This window comes from Lepisma saccharinum, chromosome 29, assembly GCF_977018435.1.
Source record: "Lepisma saccharinum chromosome 29, izLepSacc3.1, whole genome shotgun sequence".
Taxonomy (NCBI): Eukaryota; Metazoa; Arthropoda; class Insecta; order Zygentoma; family Lepismatidae; genus Lepisma; species Lepisma saccharinum.
In genome coordinates, this window is record NC_139257.1 from 50,697,569 (window position 1) to 50,718,208 (window position 20,640).

A 20,640-nucleotide genomic window follows, 5' to 3' on the forward strand; every position below is an offset into this window, starting at 1 on the left:
ACAATAAAAAGATGTAGGCAGTGGAGATGAAATTTTTAAGGAGTGTATTGGGGAAGACTAGAAGGGATAGAATGAGGAATGAGGAGATCCGACAGACAGTGGGTGTGGTGAAGCTTCAGGACAGGATAGATCAGGCACAGATGAGATGGTTCGGACACATGAAGAGGATGGATGCAGAAAGACTACCAGTAAGAGCTTACAATGCACAAGGAGTGGGAATAAGGCCAAGGGGGAGACCAAGATGTCTGTGGAAAGAGCAGATAGCGGAGAGTGTTAGGAGAAGAGGACAAGATTGGAACACCATGAAAAGGGAGGAGTGGTGGAAGACCAGGAAAAAATGGAGGCTTGACTTCTATTCCAACCTAGCCAGAGGCAGGAAACGGCAAAGGATGAAGATGATTAGAGAGCAAGATTTTTTAAAAAATAGAGACAAGCAAGTGACTTAAATATTAATCTATTTGAATATAGTGCTGATAATTAATATGCGTGCATATTAACTTAAGTGAGAAGAGCATTGTGGTAAATCCATTTTAACAGAACTCCCAAAGATGACTATTTATAGCAGGCCAGTATTGGATTATATGTTTTTCAGAGGACTAGATAAAGAATTTATAATGTGAAAAGAAGTAAAATATTTGAAAATTTTATAATATTTTGCTTCATTGGGATTAGAAAGTAAAATGCATAAAGTAGGAAAATGTTAAATCTGGGAACATAAAATTAGAATTGTAGTGAATAAGCCTGCCTGGAAACAAACGAAAATTTGCTGATTTACCACAACTAACTGCATGTAATTACCAAATAATTTAAAATAGAATTTATTTTTAATTAATCATGGTTACAGATACATTAATGAGAATATCATACTTGCTTCTACAAGCAAGCATATATTTTTAATTTTAAAGTTAAATATTTATTTACTCCAAATGTAATTGTGCACACTTGCATTGTAGCATACTCTGATATCTTTATATAGATAATATGTAAAATTGAGACGTGAATATCTTATTATGTAAATATGTGGATGTGGTAAACACAGTTGCACTGACACTTTTTCTGTCCCAGGTGCTGTAATCTCAGTGAATAGAGGCAGTGAGCCTTCAAAATTAATCAGGAAAAAAAACCTATCAAATTAGCAATGTGGAAATACGAAATTTCTTGTACACAATATTTTTTATTGCTTTTTAAAATTTATTTTGTAAAGTTAAAGGTAGGGTAAAGTTTCCCATGCACATAGCACCGTGCCATGAAGGCATATTTACGGAATGTGGGGTAGGGCTCCACACATTCTCGATCTCAGCCATTTTGAAGAATGATGTGATTAGCTCCATGCTCTGGCTCCAGAGCCACTTTATCAGGGGACAAGGCCGGAAAAATTCCGACCTTGGATCATTCACCCTGGAAATTGAACCCGGGTCTTCCAGGCTAACCAAAATTTATTTTGTAATTCCACTATATGCTCAGATAGCCTAATTGCGACTCCATGTACAGAGTTTAAAGATGTATAATGTGCATCCGTTACAAACTTAACCCAAAGTCTTGATTCAAATGGAGGGCCATAATACTTGTAAAAAATAAATTAGGGATGTGACGAAGCTGAAAATTTACCGATGTCGATGTACTCACCGATAATTTTTGGAACCGATACCGATGCCGATATTTAACCGATTCCAATACATAAGATTATTAAACAGAAATGGGATGTTATTTCCAGCATGACAAAAATAAATTTGCTATGTACATTTGTATTGCATATCATATGTATATACATATATATTCTCAAGAGATGCGAATGTACATTTGCACAAAAGGTGGTTATGTGAATCTCTAAGAAGAACACGGATTCTCAAGAGATTTTACATTAGTACACAAGCAGTTCTTTGAAATGCAAAATTAATTCCTGTTCTTAATGTTGGAAATTCACTGCTGCCAGATTCAACTTCAGAAACACGAGTTTTGGAAGCACTTCAGGAAGTAACCTACTTCTTCTCTTATCTCAAATCTGTTCAGCAACATTGAACACTCAATCACTGAATACTGATGCAGTAGGTATGCCCAAGTATTTTCTCAGCACTTGCTTCAGGTTTGAATACTCATTTTTGAATTTCCAATACAACAGCAGATCCTGGTTCAGCAACGTACTGTTTTATTTCCGATTTATAGTTAGGTTGATCCTCTGAATGAGAGTTTGCAATAATTTTATTACAAAAACTCTACAATAATGATGGATCATAACCTAATTTTCAATAAATCTTACAAAACTAAAATATAAAACTTATTAGAAGGTAAACTCTAGTATAATCTGTACCGGTTTAAATATCGGATTTTTGCTGATGCCGATATGTCAATTTCTGCCGATTTTTATACATCTGTAATCGGCTTCGGCACATCCCTAAAATAAATTAAGAACATTTTACATCTACCTTAAAATACTCACCTAAACCAATCAACATTGGACGTGGGTTGCGGAATTATCACAAACACTTTCTTCTGGTTTGGTGGAAGGTCAAGAGTGATATCATCTGGGCATTCTATCAGGGGCTTAGGAAAAGCTGAAATGAACATTCAAATTGGTGCAGTGTCACAAAATTTGTTTACATAATCTTTAAACTTTCTCGTACAGCAAAATGTGTGTAAATGCAATTTTAAATAAGAAACTAACTTAATAGTATGTAAGATTACTCTATCATTATCAGTTAATGACATATTAGCATATCACGTATTGATAACTTCACTAGCGGTACCATACATAGTAGGATTCTTTAACATTCATTTTGAATTCGTTGCATCGCTTCCTATTGTTTTGTTTATGAATTGGTGCTTGAGACTTATTTTTGAAATTACCAAAATGAATGTTCTTGAAGAATACCATCACTGTCAACTTCATCTGGGGATGATCTTGTTGAGAAAGTGCATTCTGTAGTGCAAGGACATTGACAGTTGTCTCTCCCTGGTACTAGAAGAGGTACTGATGGCCAAAGAAGAAGCCTGAAGTACAGGCAAATAAAACTTGAATGCTGCTCCATGATATTGTCCCAGCACATTCATCATTCTAAGTTGTTTGCTCTCACCCTTATTCATCTGGTTTGACCTCTTTGGATTTCATTTTCTTTCTGAAGGTCGGCTATGTCAGTTGATAAAAGAAACTGAAGAAAATTTCCTATGTGATCTGCTTACTATTCCTGAAAATGAGTGGCGTGACCAGGATTTTTAAAAGGTGGGTGTTATGTATACTTCTTCTAGCAGTCAGCCCTCATTTTGCCATCTTGTCATGCCTTTCACGTTTTTATTTATTTTTAACTGGGACAAAGGAGGGTTTTGGCCCCTACTAACACTTCTTTGAGCATGCCACAGATGATTAAAATATATACATTACCAGTATTTATCCCAACAGTGAATAAAAAATATGCAGATTAAGAAGCATGTATTCAAGTACACTTGTATTTAAAAAAAAAATGGTTTCTTCTTGAACGTAATTCTGACCCAAAGCCATTGTTTAAAACCATATTTTTATTTCTGTTTGTGGCTATTATTGCCTTCATATACAATTATTTTTTTTACACACACACACAAATGCCAAAATAAGCTATCATTGATCATCAACAAATGAAAAATCGACTAGTATTAGGTTGGATCAAATGAGAACGGAACACGGGCCACAGAATGATATCAACAAGGTTCATTTCAAACGTAATCTCCAAAGTTACACAAACACTTAACCCACTGTTTCACCAAGTGGTGAATACCCTGCTCGTAGAACTCCTTTGGCTGAAATGGGAACCAGTCGTGAACATTGTCCATCACTTTATTGTCCGAGTGGAAGTGCCGACCCTTCAAAGATATGGACGTCGCATGGTGATAGATCGGGGCTATATGGTGGGTGTTCCAACACTCTCCACCCAAACGTCGCCAACGTGTTCTTTGTAACAGCTGACGTATGTGGTCACGCGTTGTCATGCAGCAAAACCACTCCAGAGGACAACAGACCGGGCCATTTGGCCTTGATACTGGCCTTTGGATGATACTGCTTCCCGACCGTCTACACAAATCACGTGCTCAGGTGCGACTATCTAGGGCAAGTCCATTATGCAGTACGGGTTTTCTTCCTTGCCTCCCCCTCTACCTCTACACAGGGTTGTCGCCACCATATAAATAAATATAACCAATACATCCACTGTTCCATTTTCATTTGATCCACCCTCATATATACTTAAATTGTAGAAGTATGCTGTTGAAGTCTGAAGCCATCTTGAAAATCACAGACTACATATTTCATTTGTACTTCATAATCTTACTTTTTATCATAAGTAGCATGATAGATTTTCCACATGTTTCTTTTTTAAACAAGAAATATACATATTCATATCTGTAGTAAGTTGAAAACAACATTTTTCAAACTTTTTCTTGCATGTCTTGAAGCATAACTGTTATTGTTTAAAGCCTATATCTTACATCTATATATCTCAACTAATTATTATTAATAATGAAGAAACTGGAACTGATGGGGAGTGAATGGTGAAAAGTATAACATGCCTGTAGTTAAATTTTATTAGCAATTGTAAGTTCTCATGCTAAATGCTTATATATCATATTCCATTCCCTGTCATTTAGGGGTTTCTCATTAATACATAGAAAGCATTCATTAGGAATTTCTATAAAGTGCATGACATATTTGATTTTTTTTTCTCCATAGTACTTGTTTGGATTGTAAGAGAGAACCAGCAATCTCAAAGTTAACCACATCTATCACCAGATAAAATGCAATGCAGAAGTTTGTGCTTCAGGTGCCCAGAAAGTGTGTGCATTCAGAATGATTGTAATCAAGCTCATATTGCAACAGAACAGAACATTTTCAATCAGTTTTTGACAAGTGCTGTTTTTCAATTTTCAGTTAACAATTTTTGCATTTCTCCATATAGAGGTAATAATAAATTTCTCCGACCATTCGTATGTGATGTTATATTGGACTGTGTAATATATTGATAAGAGCAGATAACAAAATCCTCACTTTTAGGGTACTCCTCTGTAATAGATGAAAAACTGAATCCTTAATTTGGTCATGACCATGTCTGTCCATCTCAATCAACTATTGAGATCTCACAAAGTGCAAGAGCAGTAAAAATAAAATTTGGTGGATCCAACACACACACACACACACACACACACACACACGCACACATACAGCACACACAATCAACTCCTTCAGTCAGTCCATCTGGCTGTGAGGCACAACAATCAGTCAAGTAACCATCAATTTTTCTGAAAGTAGCAATTTTAAAGATCTATAATTTTCCACTAGTAAGTACTAGTTTAAGGCAACCCAAGTTACTGAGATTGAAAAGTCAGTCTGTCACTCTTCCTCTTTTCATTGTAGATTAGAAAGAAAAAATAATATCTAGAATTATATTTTTTAAGAATGATTTTAAAATATTTCAAATAATCATGGTTTATGCTGTTCTTCTCCAATTCTTGAAACAATGATAACAAGAATAAAATTCTTGTGTCTAGAAAACACAGAAAATAAATCTAGATGTACTAAAAATTTGTTACTGTTGAAATTGTTATTCACTATTCTGCAAAGATTTAAATCCTAAAACTCCGTTCGTCGTTCACATTGGACCAATCGTTGTATTCTACCACTAGTGCTAAACAATATGGAACCCCTTATTCTTGACATCAAACATACGTACGGTAGCTGTATTACAATAATTTATTTGGTGAGGATAAATATTTTGTAGTTTAAATTCATAATTTTGGCTAAAAATTATAAATAATTTGATCATCGTTACTTGACATTTCAAACACAATATGAATTTGTTCCAAAAAATACATTCAATGTTAAACATGTGGAAGCCAATAGAATGTGAAGTGATGTGTCCAGTCCTTTGAAACATCTGTCGTCGTCAAACAGTCAAAAGTCTCACTTGACTTATCTGCCATTTTGTTTCTAAGAGATATCAACTTACAATACACAGTGTAGATTCAATACAAAACACATATTCATGAATGATTTTATAATTTGCAAAAACAATGCTCTATTCTGTTTTCAACAATATGTAATAGCCAATCAGCACAAGGCAGTGAATATTATAAAGGGTAGAAAGCCATGTCTATAGAATAATGCACACATACACAGGAGACAAGAGTGCTGGCTGGCTTTGTGTCTTACCATACGAAACATGAATATAATTGTTGCGTGAAGATTTCTGTGCTGACAGGCTGGGGTGGTAGGTGCCACGATAAGTCGTAGGCCTGTGTGGCCACCTAAACTGGTATGATGATCCCAGTTGAGGTATTTCATTACCAACACGTTCTCGAACATATTCTATTTTTCAAGACCAAAGAAGCATCAGTAAAACATACATAAAATTGCAAATTGCATTGCTTATAACCATTATCATTACTACACAAAAGAATTCATCATGCAAATAGGTAGATCATAATGCACTGCAACAAATTCCAGAAGCTCACCTTTTGCATAGTTCCCTTAGCTTTGCATTTCTAAAACTCAAGTATAATATCAACAAAGTGATAGGTTATTGATTTTGATAAAATTTGCATCATTGTCAGGAGTGTCACTTTTACAAAATTTTTGAAGTATGACAACATTCTTTCAATAAAGTGCAAGAATAACAACAACAATGGTAGCACAACACTTATTTAAAATTACATGACATTATCATATTGTATATACAGGGTTTCTATAAATTAGTTATACAAAAGTAACCGTTAATTGTGAAGAAAGTGTACGTGTAACAGAAATGGTTTATACATCAATGAATGCAGCATATCTTCAAGTTTATTGTCGCACGTCACTTGCTTCCAGTTGTTAGTATTGCACCAGTCATCATGGACTGTCAGAGGCTTGAGAATTATCTAATGCCACAATTATGTGAAGATATGGGTGCTGATTTAATTCTCCTCTGCATTTTCATAAAGAAGTAACCGCCTACCTCAATCGTGAAATACCGACTTGGATTGGTCATGGTGGAACGATTTCTTGGCCACCTCGTTCGCCTGAATTGACCCCCATGGATTTCTCTATCTGGGGTTACATTAAAGAACGTGTGTTTGTTCCCCCTCTTCCCAGCAATGTCGACGAGCTGCGGGTCCAGATAATGCAGGCAGCTGAGGCCATCGATGCAGACATGCTTCAAAGGGTTTGGCAGGAAATCGAATACCGCTGGGACATTTGTCGTGTGATGAAAGGATCACATATTGAACACTTGTAGAGAAAACTAGAAGATATGCTGTATTAATTGATGTATAAAACATTTCTGTTACAAATACACTCTCTTCACAATTAACGGTTACTTTTGAATAACTAATTTATAGAAACCCTGTACATAAAATATATTATGATCACACAATATTGCTGTGTAAAAATTCTCGAAAGCTCACTGAAAATTGATTATAGCCTTAGGATATTTTGAATTTGAAACATTAAGTTTCAAGACGAGAATGAACCAATAAGAAAATGTATAATCACTGCCAATAAACAGAGCACTGATATGAGCCATGGTAGCTCAGTCATTAGGGCATGTGACTACCATGCAATAGACCCAGCTTTGATCCCAGCAGGGAGAACCGGGATTTTTTCCACCTGTTCAAGTGGCTCCGGCGACGACCCAGCATCATATAAAGTTTGTACCTGGAGGAAACTCTGGAGGGTAAAGGCAGCCAGCAGTGTGGTGCTGATCACATCACTCCACCTTCAGTCGTGATCAAGATAGTGTGGTGCCCTAACTCCACACTCCCTATACGCCTTCATGGCATGGTGCCAAACACAGGGGAGCACTTTACTCTTTTTGTGTTTCTGATATAAAATTTACCAATACCAATATGTACATATATGTAACATAAAATCACAAATTTCCATGAATCCAGATTGCACATAACCTTGGGGTAAGCTTGCGATAGCTTCCTTTTAGCTTGTCAAAGCAAGCTTGACATGGCAAGCTAGACGTAAGCCTGATGCATGTGATAAGGATGCATTTTTTAAAAATAATAAAACAATAGACACACCCATTTAATATAACAATAGAGATACTTATTAAACATAAACAGTAGTGACAAAATTAAATAAAACTGAAATACAGTGGAATAAATTCCAGTGAATAAAGCACCAGAGCTTTTATTTCATGCGGCGTACACTAGATGGCAGTGCAACTCAAATGTAAAATAAACATAAGTTTTAGTAACATAAATAAGGATAACTTTGATTGTAATTAGTGAAAAAAATGTGTTTTATTATCCTTGGAAAGATGTGTGAATATTGAAGTTGCAACGAAGATCAGAAAATAAAATGTGGTGAATAAAAGTGAAACTCCCATGATAAATACTCAGAAGCTAAGTACTGCAAAGAAAAAAGTATTACCAGTGTATAGAGATTGATTAGTTCATCGAACTCTTCAGCTTAACTATTGCCTGTTTTGGGGGAGAACAAAAAGTTTTTATAAGCTGCAAAGGGAAACTGTGATGTTACAAACGGGTGTTTGTTGATAATTACCCCCAATTGTTTCTAGTTTTGCTGTTATACATATATGTGTATACAATGTACATTACAGCCATGTTTATGTAGATACTATATATATAAATTTAGCTTAAAGATACACATTATGGCTTACTTCGAGCATTGCATTCTGTAAGCTTACAGCGTTATGAAAAGCTTGAAGCAAGCATGCCTTGGCAAGCTTGCTGCAACTTCCAATTGTGGTAACTAGATTGCTTAATGCAAGCTTGCATCCAGCTAATAGCTTGCCATGGCAAGCTTGCTGCTAGCTACTTAGCTTGCCATGGTAAGCTTGCTTCATGCTTGCAGCAAGCTGTCTGTGCTATCTGGGATGATTCACTTACCTTGATATTTAATGCACGTAACAAAGTGACTGCAGTAGGTTTTGCCTTAGAAAAAGAAACTGTATTTTGACAATTAATTTACAAAACCAGAGTATATTAATTATACCATTATATTCGTAAAAAGTAACAAAATTGCAGAATTTTTAATTAACGTGGATTGGATTAATAATAGCATGCTGAAAATACTCTACCACTGAGCCACAAAGCCAATATTTAGTTTCACCCCTAATTTCAATACTTACCCATAGATAGTGAAAATCTCTAATATTCAAAGACTTTTCATAGCATCGAGCCATGAAGGTATATTTAGGGGATGTAGGGGTATTCATCCGACATTCTCGCTCTCGGCCATTTTTTGGAGGTGATGTGATCAGCATAAAGCTCAGACTGCCTTTATCCCTTGGGTTGCCCCCAGGTACCCATTGATTTGAGGCTGGGTGAGTCTCAGGGTCACTTTATGTGGGGACAAGGCTGGAAAAATTCCAATCTTAGATCACCCTCCCTGGAAATTGAACCGGGTCTCCCATGTGCCAGTGAGACACCCTACTGACTGGACCACCATGACGCTAAGATTTTTCAAAAAGTTAATATTAATTCCCTGTGTACGTTATTACAATAGCTCATTTTGTGTGGCATGTTGGCCGGCTCCCATGGCAGAGTGTGCTGCAACACCAGTGGTCCCAGGTTCGAATCCCGGCATGGGTGTTTGTGAGTGTTCATTATTCAATTTCATCATATCATCACTTATCCCCATCTTCGCAAATTAACCAAGAGTGGCACAAAAAGCAAAGTAAAATATACTAAATCAATCACGTGTTGCATGTTGAAATAATATTTGTCACATAAACTATTCAATTAACTTAAAACTCTTGTTGCATATATATGTCACCATTACTCCATTTCTACAATTATCAGTGGCGTAGCATGGACATTTCGGGTGGGAACGCCAAGTCCGAAGGAAGGGTCGGCCCTTTCTTGCTTAATAACGTACTTATGGTATTAGTCGCCACAGGTATTGTTTATTTGCCTGAAGTCAGCTGGGTTTTCAATAAAACATCATCCATGCATGTTTTAGCTAGACAATTAGATGCCTCACTATGCCACAAATGTTTTGAACTCTGGTGTTTTATATCTTTCTGCATGACGCAAGTCATTAGAAAACCTACCTGAATCACAAGCGCCTTTGAACAACAGCAGACGTCATTGTTGTGGTTGATCCAACTACTCATTGATTTGGTTTATTTTACTTCGCTCTTCTACCACTTTTGGTTAATCGCGAATATGAATATGAGTGATGATATTGATGAAGGGACACTGACAAAGAACACCCGTGTTCACGCTGGGATTCGAACCAGGGACCTCTGTCGTCTTGGCGCACTGTGCAAAGCAGAGTGGATGATCCAAATATCGTACACTCTACTGACGTAACAGTGCCGATTAGTAATTCAGACCACTGTTTATTACATCTTGAGAATGCTGATAAACATTTTAAAATAATTTTGGCCAGAGACCATTCGATGTTAAGAGTTTTCAAATGAATGCTAAACATTTCCATTGACACAATATTAAGCAGTTAGATAATAATGAAAAATACAATAAAAAAATTAATAGTTTTGAGGGTTAAGTGGTAGAGCAGCAACAGGCTGAATTTCTACCACGAGGACTTCACCAACTTACTTCACAAAAACTGAGTGGATCTTTTAGTTTCTAATGCACATCGCTGTTCGTGCGATAAATCATACAATTCAGTGGCCATTAAGAAGCAGTATATTTGAGATTGGTAAAGTTACGTCAGTGAATATTGCGTATTGTAGCATCACATACCACGAGTTGCATGAGCGCGAAGAGCGAAGAACCGGGCGGGTAGGAATTCTGCCGCTGTGGTCTGCTTCAAAAGGCAGGAAGGGTCACATGAACCAATCACGGTAGAGCTCTCGTACGCGGGCTTAAGAGAGCCCATTTACGTGCGTGCTGTAGAAATGGAAGCTTTCCCTCCATAAAGGCAGCAAGGAATATAGGAGTCCTGTATACCGAACCTGCTCGGCGTCCGGCTGGGAAAGGCATTGAAAAGAGATGCTAGAACGAGTGTTGAGAGTGGAGCGTTGCAAGCGGATCGCGAAAAATAGCTATTATAATGCCATGAAGGTCAAACATCTTTGAAATTAGTCACGTTTTACTTTATAATCACAGCATTTTAGCATTTTTGAAATTTTAAATCTGGGAACGCCGGGCGTACCAGCTTACTATAACGCTACGCCACTGACAATTATATCTGAATGTTTCAGAATGAAAATTTGTGTTTCTTCTAAATAGGCATGTATTCAGTGACAGTGCCAGAAGGGGCCAGGAAAAAAACACCAAATCAACTTGATGATTGCCTCTGCCCACCCACATCCCAACAAAAAAGAAATGCTAGGTAAATAATGTTTTCTTCAGCCCAAATATTTTTTTTTCTTCTATTACATGAGATTTACATGGTTTGAAGTACTAAATGTGACTGCCCTCCCGAAAATATAGTCACCTTCCCTCTCCCTGTGTCTTCCTGCTCAATTTTTTCTGTGAGCTTCACTGCATGTACCCAGCAAACTAGTTGGTAATTAAGGAATAATTTTTATGAAAGAGAATTTTGGAGATCTGCATGGATATTTTTGATTCTCCATGGCAGAATGGTTATCACAACATGCCATTATGCTAAGGGTCCTGGGTTCAAATCCCAGCCTGGGCATTGGTGTTCTTTGTGAGTGTACCTTCATCAATTTCATCATTGCGATTAGCCAAAAGTGGCAGAAAAGCAAAGATAAATAAGAAAAATCAAATTAAATCAATAATGCATAATATATTTTTTATTTGCAGATGTGAAAATCTTTAACTAGTGACTCAGCCATGCTTTCGCTTACATTAAAGTTCACCTGACATGCCACCATATTTTTATTTTTTAATGATAAACCATGAAAAACCTTTCAACTATACTTAGCACAGTTATAGAATCATAGTAGTGCTACATTTATTTGAAATTTATTTTCATTTTTGTATTTCGTATACAGGACAGGAATTGTTATGGATAAAATATAATTTTTTCTAGTTGCATCTGTATGAAGTTCATTTCATGATCCTTTGTGCCATATAATTCATATTTGAAAAAGGAAAAAACATAGTTCAGAATTTCTTAAAAAGGAAACAGTTTTTTACAAATTCAGAACACTCATATTGCATTGAAATTCTAGTGTCAAATTCCATTAAGTGTATAAATGAGAAAAGAAAAACAGGAATGAAATATCATGAGTTGTTATGGGGGAATTATATGAAACTTATTGTTGGAACCCCCTTTGTACAAAGGTTACAGGCACTGTTCCCAAAAGCGACCAGCAATTGAGAAACACTGGTCTACACAGTTCTAAAAATGTCAAAGATGGTCAAAATGCATAAATATACCAGGTGTCACAGAAGTCTTTCCCTGATTACGAACTTTATTCATATCCGCTATATGCAATGTAGAGACGTGAAAGTGGTGCCAAAATGTTGGAAAACTAACCAAGTTTATTTGTTGCAGGTTTCAGTAATGTGGCTGTAGTGTAGCAGTGTCAGTGCCAAGGAATCCGGAATTAATGCTCTTGACATCGGGTGGCATCTTTCCATACAGTGTTTCTTGGACTTGACAGGATTTGGGAATGAAGATGAATTCCATTTTTTAAATACCAACTTATTGATGGCAGATATTCTAGACGAAAGAATTCTGTACATTTGAAAGTTCCTCTGCACTGTTATTGGTGACAGGGTCTCGTGATACCAGAGGACATGCTGAGCTTTTTCCTGATTTGTGAACATTTCTGGTTTTCTGGGCACTGACACTGCTACACCACAGCCACGTTACTGAAACCTGCAACAAAAAAACTTGTTTAGTTTTCCAACATTTTGACACCACTTTCACATCTCTACCTTTCATATAGCGGATATGAATAAAGTTTGTAATCAGGTTTTGATTGATTGAGTTAGTTTATTTTACTTCGCGTTTTGTGCCTCTTGGCTAATTTGCGAAGATGGGGATGAGTGATGAAATGATGAAATTGATGAATGGACATTCACAAACAACCAAGCCCGACCGGGATTCGAACCCGGGACCCTTGTCGTCGCATTGCGATGTGCTAACCGCTCGGCCACAGGGTCGGGCAGTTTGTAATCAGGGAAACACTTCTGGGACACCTGGTATATTTCCTTATTGAGAGCATGTATATTTAAGTTCCATACATATCGACATAGGCATAACTTGGTGGGGATAAGGGGGGGGGGGCACTTTACCTCCGAAATTTTCGGATTTATTAAAATTTACAAGGACCAGAGGTGAAAAGTAATAAAGCGTAATATTTGTAATCTCGCAAACAAAATGTCACAGTTATTTAGCAAATAATCCTGGATGCTGTTTTATGGGATAGAAAACTTTTCGAGTCTCTACCCCCAAAGTTAAGCCCCAGGTTTGATTTTACCCCCTCAAAATTAGGCCCCATTTAATTAGGCCATTTAATTCTGCCCCCTGAAAACTAGGCCCAGTTTAATTCTACCCCCTCAAAATTAGGCCCAGTTTGATTTTGCCCTCTCAAAGTTAGGTCCCAAGTTACGCCCATGCATATAGAGATCAATACACACAATTGAGTCCTTGGCTCCGGATTTCACGATGAAGGGGGTCTGCACAGTGTATCTGTGAAATACACTAAAAATGTGAATGGTGCCTTACCTTTCTCACAGTAAGGGTATGGTGTACTGGGAGTCCATTTCTGAGAGGCAGTGCATATCCGAACAGGACTCCCAACAACCTTGTATCCAGCTTCACAAGTGAAGTAGCAGTGTTGCCTAAATGACATTTTGTCTTTAGAACATGAAGCAGGAACAATAGATCCATGAGCTGGAGTTGGCAACTTTGGACATCCTAAAGCTATATAAAAAAATAAAAAAAAAAATAGTGAAACAATCAACTATTAAATTATTTGAGTTTAATAATGAATGGCATACTCTGAAAATTTGACCTGGTTTACCACAACAATTCTTATACATTGTATGGGCCTCCTTGATGGCATAGTGGTAACGTCATCACCTTGTAATCTAGGTTTGATACCCAATGGAGGAACATGGCACAGTGGTTCAGATGCCACTTAAACTGTAGGTCCAGTCCCAATTAGTATTTTGTGCATAAAGTGGACTTAAAACAACAATTCAATTATATATTGTATATACTCATTACATATTAATTAGATACAATAGAAATAAAACACCAATGCAAGCATGGAAGCAGGCCAGTACCCAGGATTTTTTTGAGGGGGGCGACCCTCAATATATATATATATATATATATATATATATATATATATATATATATATATATATATATATATATATATATATATATATCACATCGTCCAAGTCCCAGAACGGTCACATATCGTGAGAAATACACATCGAATCGGAAAACGAAAAAATACGTGTTTAATAAGTGATAGAAAGCTATTCAATTATATCAACTGTGAAATTTTAAATAGAGTATATGGAAGAGCGGTATTGAAAGGTCTTGACGTGTAGATTCCGAATCTGTAATTGCTTTCACTCTAGCTCAATTAGGGACAGAGCGTCCCTTTGAAAACGTTTTGGGTTTTATGAAATTTTCACTTTTTTTTTCTAAAATTTAAAATCGCCATATCTCCGGTCCTAATTGAGCTAGGAGGATGGTTGATAGCTCGGTGGACTCGGAATGAAGTTCTCTTTCCGATTCTACAATACAAAATGGGGGTTTCCATTTAATATACTCCCTATACATCTATAAGGCTATAATGTTTGTTCTAAATACTGGAAGCATGACTAAAAATAACCAATTACACAACCACAATACAAGGGGGAAAGATAATTATTACCAGAACCAACACAGACTCAATATCTCAAAACAATCACCAATGAATGCCGGAAAAATATTCTACAACCAGCTGCCTCATGACATAAAACTGATATCTCTAAAAGATAATCAAATACAAACAATAAAAAAATATTTGACAGATAGAGCTCTCTACAGTATCGGAGAATTCATGGAACAAGACAATACAAGGCCAATGTACTAAAAAAGGTGTATTTTAATTGTATTCTTATTTCAATCATGCAACAATGATAATGTGTTTTTTTATTTTTATTGTAGTGTAATGAAGTGTATCTTTTCATTTTTACTTTGGTGTAGTGATGTAATGTACTACGCAATGTTTCTTCTTTTTTGTTATGATGTACTTAACTAATTATTATTTCATTATGTATCTTGACGTTTTCCATGCCCTTTTAAACAAGGGTCAACGGAAGAAAAATAAAATTCAAATTCAAATTTCACAGTTGCCCCCACCCCACCACCAGGGGACGGGGGTGGGGAATCAAGTGTGATGTCATTGAATAGCTTTCTTTCACTTATTAAACACATATTTTTTTTCGTTTTCCGATACAATGTGTATTTCTCACGATATGTGACCGTTCCGTGACTTTTGGACCATCCGTTATGTGTGTGAGGGGAGGGGGAGTGTATGGGAGAGGGTGGTTAGAGATATTTGCTCATTTTGCTACGAAATGTTGAAGAACAGCATTTTCTAACATAGATGTATACGACCACATGACAAATATATGCAGTTGACCCTGACATTTGTTTCTGTCAGAGGGCAAAAAGAAAAATTGTATGATGCAGGTAGACTACATGTATGCACAATACAAACAATTCAAATAGCCTACAAAGAGCAACATATGTGTGTGGGGTTGATAGATGAGGGTTCACACCCGTCTTGCAAAGTCCCTGACTTTTCCAGGTAGCATATTGGTTACGTGTGTGTTATTCACTAACTATAAACAAAAATACGTTAGAGTATTGAAATTGGTCTACTTACGTAAGTGAGTATGTATTCTTTTCCAGGTATTTGACAAAACTGTGTAATGATTTAACATGCTAAAAAATAAGAGTTACACTTCAACTTTGTAAGTTAATTAAATGAATCACGTTTGTTGAACATTTTCGAAAATAAATGAAAGAAGCTTTTTATAAGCAATATTACCCAAAATGGAAGATTGTTGGGAAGATAAAACGAAACGTGTTTCCAGTTACAAATTCTGCCAAGCAAAAATCATTTAATTCCCCTGACTTTTCCAGGTTTTGAAAGCTTTTTTAAAAAATCATTTGTTTCCAATGACAGTCCTAACCTTGTTTTCCTGACTCCTCCACTTGTCCAGGACTTTGGAGTCAGTGCAAACCCTGTAAATAAATTATCTGAAGGGAACGGCTAGAAGTGACTTCACCCTGGCAGTGTGTCTGCTGGCATAATATTGTTTCTATGGTGTATTTTCGCTTTTAGAATCTTATTCGACAGTAAAAATAAATGCCAGTATCAACCAAGAAGCTATTAAATGGGGTTGCATACATGTGGGATAGAAAATGCCAATTTCAATGGCTCGTAGGATCGAATTTTTTGGCCTTGATGTTCTCTGCATGCTGTGAAAGTTGTCTGTTGTAAGGTCACACCACTGTGTATTTATGTTGAAGACAATTGCAAGTAGAAAAGAAGAAAAGTTGCAGAAGAACAAATTCCAATTGCAAGAATTTCGTAAATAATAATATACTTAATTTCTTGAGTGTTTTGGACGAATAACAATATACACTCTGTGGCAAAAAAAGAATCGCCCCTAGTGATAAAATCTAATATTTTCTTTCAAGCAGTATGTTTTATTTTTTTTTTGTAATTATTTTGACAATTGTATATACTGTACGTAATTTTAACATTTTCTGATATTTTACTTACTCTAACAATGAAGTTAATAATGAAGAAATCAACAAAGAAAGTTCCGGGTGTGTGATTTTAACATCGTTATTTATCAATGATTGCTTTGTCAACACCCTCCCTCTGTCTAGCTGATTCCTAACCTTCCTCTTTTACATCACGATATCGTTTTAAGTGTTAGGCAGATCTTTGAGACACTGATGGGAGGGGGGAGTTGTTGAAGTCCTTTGCTGTCTGAGTACTTGTGTGACTACATGTGTACCTAGTTTTTGCTGAAAATCCAGTCTGCCATTCACTGCCCGACTAACGAAGCATGTCTTTTTATAATTTTATAGAATTTCATTTTTTAAAGTTTTATAGAATCTCCATTGTTGAAAGAAAAGATGTAATCATAACAATTGAGGATTTAGACTATTAATTTAGCATATTTTAAAAACCCGGTCTCTGACACCGTGTGCGACCATCGATGTAATTTTTTTGCGCAACCTACGATGGGTTAAACGCTTCATTTATGCAATGCCAAATTAAAAGTTCTGGAATAATTTAGTAATGGACGTTTGCAGAGCTACTTACAAATGCAACTGGCTTCCTTTCCATACCACGTGCCATCTTGTCCACATCGCTTGAGATAAATCCCATTCAATTTATATCCCCTTCTGCACCGTAGCTCACACTGAGTAACTCCACCTGGGCGACGAATGCAGTGGAAGTAGCCGTGCTCGGCCATGTTCAAAGGAGGACACGGGGCTTGCAAATTTTCTACAAAAGAATGTTCAAGTTCTGTAGTGAATAAAAACAGGGAACACAAATTATAATTCATGTGGTAATTATCAAATCTTGCTCTACAAATACAAATATTTGGTGCCATAGTCAAGATCCTAGAGGTGGCAGGGTGACTATTTTTCTGAGGTTGGGCAATTATGATGGATATATACACTGGGGCATCGGTGCGAAAATATCATGGTAGGCAAACTGCTGATTCAAGGACTATGGCCCTGCAAAAAACTTAAACAGGCTCTTTCTCATGGCTCCAGAATATGTGTGTTCTGACACAGTCAGTTCACAAAAATCCTTCTACAATTGCATATGCACAAACAGATATTTGAATCCAGTTGAATGTTTGTGGTATGATATTAAATAACATGAATTTCTTGTAGCCTAATAGTCAATGGTACTAAATGATAGGCAGTTGCTAGCAGAGAAAATGGACAAACCTTTTGGGACTTTCCAGTACAGTATTGTCTCGAAAATAAGCCACACTTTTTATCCAAATTTGAACTGTTAAAAGTTAAGGTGCAGCTTAGTCATAACCTTGGCTCTTAACAACATTTCATCGTATTGAGTGCTGTTTAAATATTGTGCTTATTTCTCATTTTTAAATAATGTGTTAGATACCTAACAACACTGTACTGGTATACTCTATTTTAAGAAAAATGTTTACATCAGTGGCGTGGCGTGAATTTTTAAAAGTGTTACCGGTTATCAGCAGGACATTTAAGGAAGACTTGGGCGCCTCCCCACCTCATGCCCCACCCCCCAATGTCTTCCAAGTAGTTCATATAATATTTATCTGGTACGTATGCAATTCAATACTAGATTTTGGTAAAGTTATTAATCAGAAAAAAAAATGTTGACATAAGGACTAAAGTGAAATCGCAAACATTGGTTGTTGACACAATAATACGTAATTTGATACTTACAGAAACATCGAAGGCTGCTTATAGAGCAGATCAATCCGACTTTGAAAATAGTTATATGATGCTGGGATCCCGGGTTCGAAACCTAGCTTGGGCATGGGCGTTTGTGATGTCTATTCATCAATTTAATCATATCATCACTCATCCCCATCTTCGCAAATTAGCCAAAAGTGGCACAAGCGAAGCAAAATCAATCAAATCAAATCAAAAAACTTCTATGATGCTGTCATAAAGAGAAGTTTTTCATTTGAATTTGAATTTTTGGGTGCGTCGTGGTCCATGTTATCCACATCCGAATTCGACACGTTTTTTTTTTTCACCCGGAAATAGATTACATGGCCAACAAAAGAGTTTAGACAACTGCAAACATCCACATAACCACGGATAGTCGTTATACCACGAAACATTGAAATGTCGGTCATATCCAGCAGACGACTTGGTTTTTAAATCGTTAAAAATAGGCTTTGGCCTCCCTTTCGCCACAATTTCGATGTTTTCTGCAAAATAACGAACCGAAAGATTGCTTCAAAATATCTTCTATCGCACGATTACACACACTGTCCAGATAGGATGAACCCGCCACCTCGGAACTCGGAGCAAGCTTCATAAATTAATTGACAATGCCCGAAAACAACATAAAGACGAAAGACACCAGTCACAAAACTCCCACTGCACAGTCCCTCCCACAAACCGTTGTTTACTTTTGTAACACGTGAAGCACCCTCCTTGCCCCCTCCCCTCTCAGCATCGGCCCTTCCCCAATATTTCGTTCGGAACCTGCAATAAGTCCAGTTCTACTAATGTTGCCATCTTAGTTCTTTTGAAACCAGATTTGCCCAAATCGCGAAACATTTTCGTTTCAAATAAGACGTATGTAGAGTAGATGTAGTCTTCATCTGTTTCCTAACTACTCCCACTCCCATGTTTCGCTAAATCCACTGAAATCTCATTTCTGACACCACTACCATTTCGTATATTTTACGTCCTTTGCTACCTTTAAGGCTTTCGCTTTATAGGATAATCGTGACGATGACGGTACGTGGTGAATTATTGAAATAAAATTATTTCTTTGTGTATGTAATTATTAATTTTTATAATTATGTAAGTAAAATAATAACAACGAACATTGAAATAACCATTTCTTGCTGAGGATTCGAACCTGCGACACCTGACACTTCAGAGCGTGCTAAGATAACAATTGGGAAATTATGCTTGTAAGTATTGTTTTCACCCAAAAACAGTTCTACCACCTCAAAAACATTGCTTCAATCCTAAGTTATTGCATTCCTGCGACAACGTATGTCAATGTCAATCAGTATTATCAACAATTATCACAAATTCCCGTAACCGAAATAATATTATATGTGTGAAATATAGAATTTTAGGTTGACATTTTTAGGACAGCGGACCCCTTGACCATGCCCATCCCTCTCCTCTCCTTCTCGCCCATGATGTCGAAGAAGGACAAAGAGGGCTTTCATAATCGCTGATATTTAGTGTAAATACAAATTATCACTTGGTAGTTTGCTTTTGGCCCAGTGTGATTTGATTTTTTTAAATTTTGATTTGGCGATTTAAGTCCACTTCATGAACAGTAATGCTAATCGGGACAGTTTAAAGTTGGATCCGAACCACTTGTGCCTCCACCGGGTATCGAACCCGGAATCCCTTGATTATAAGGCGGCGACGCTACTAACACTGCGCCATCGTTCCCCAGTGTGACTGGACACCTTCAGAGTAAGATAGACCTGATTAGGCGACTTAGCTCTTTTCTGTCAATTGAATATGGCAACACTGGTATGTTTCCTGTAAGCATCACCGGCAACTGCGCCGGCTAAACAGCCCGCCTCCTCCTCCCGCCATAACAGTCTTTACCGCTACGCGAAGTCTTCCTTGCGTGGGCTCAGGGTCGTTTCCTCATGTTGCCTGTGGAGGGTACCGGATCAGTCCTCCTCTTCGCTTTTGCCGGTGTCAGAAAAAATGGCAGTTTGCAATGTTTACTTTACGACAATATTACCAGTTTATGTACGTAATAATATTTTAAGACGGGTTCTTCAATTCTTTATATTTTGGTGTTACCTGCGGTAACAGCGGCTACATGCATGCCACGCCTCTGGTTTACATGCTTGTTACTACTGAAGTTAATAATGTGCTTAAGATGAAAATAGATGTGTTGAAGGGAAAATACTTGCACATAAGAATAAAATTGCTACCAGCAATTTTTCTGTCTTCAATTTCTCGTATTATCTTGTTTCCTCCCCCCCCCCTGCCCCACAAACATTAAGGGTACAACAAATATCCGGTAT

The 20,640-nt window shown here is 36.9% G+C and overlaps 2 protein-coding genes across 4 annotated transcripts in view; one reads left to right on the forward strand and one right to left on the reverse strand.

Moving 5' to 3' along the window:
• Positions 1 to 20,640, forward strand: part of Atg13 (Autophagy-related 13) — a 361,003-nt gene that overhangs the window by 102,004 nt on the left and 238,359 nt on the right. The gene's annotated exons all lie outside the window — the stretch shown is intronic.
• The window catches only part of LOC145981335 (uncharacterized), a 235,457-nt gene that overhangs the window by 19,554 nt on the left and 195,263 nt on the right, over positions 1 to 20,640 (reverse strand). For 2 of the 3 annotated variants that reach the window (XM_083114551.1, XM_083114549.1), the window contains exons 16-19: positions 17,211 to 17,396; positions 13,586 to 13,783; positions 6,170 to 6,325; positions 2,438 to 2,552 (exon numbers count right to left, since the gene is read on the reverse strand). In XM_083114551.1, the coding sequence (XP_082970677.1) occupies positions 2,438 to 2,552; positions 6,170 to 6,325; positions 13,586 to 13,783; positions 17,211 to 17,396 (655 nt within the window). The remainder of the gene's footprint in view (positions 1 to 2,437; positions 2,553 to 6,169; positions 6,326 to 13,585; positions 13,784 to 17,210; positions 17,397 to 20,640) is intronic. The other variant, XM_083114550.1, reaches the window with a different exon arrangement.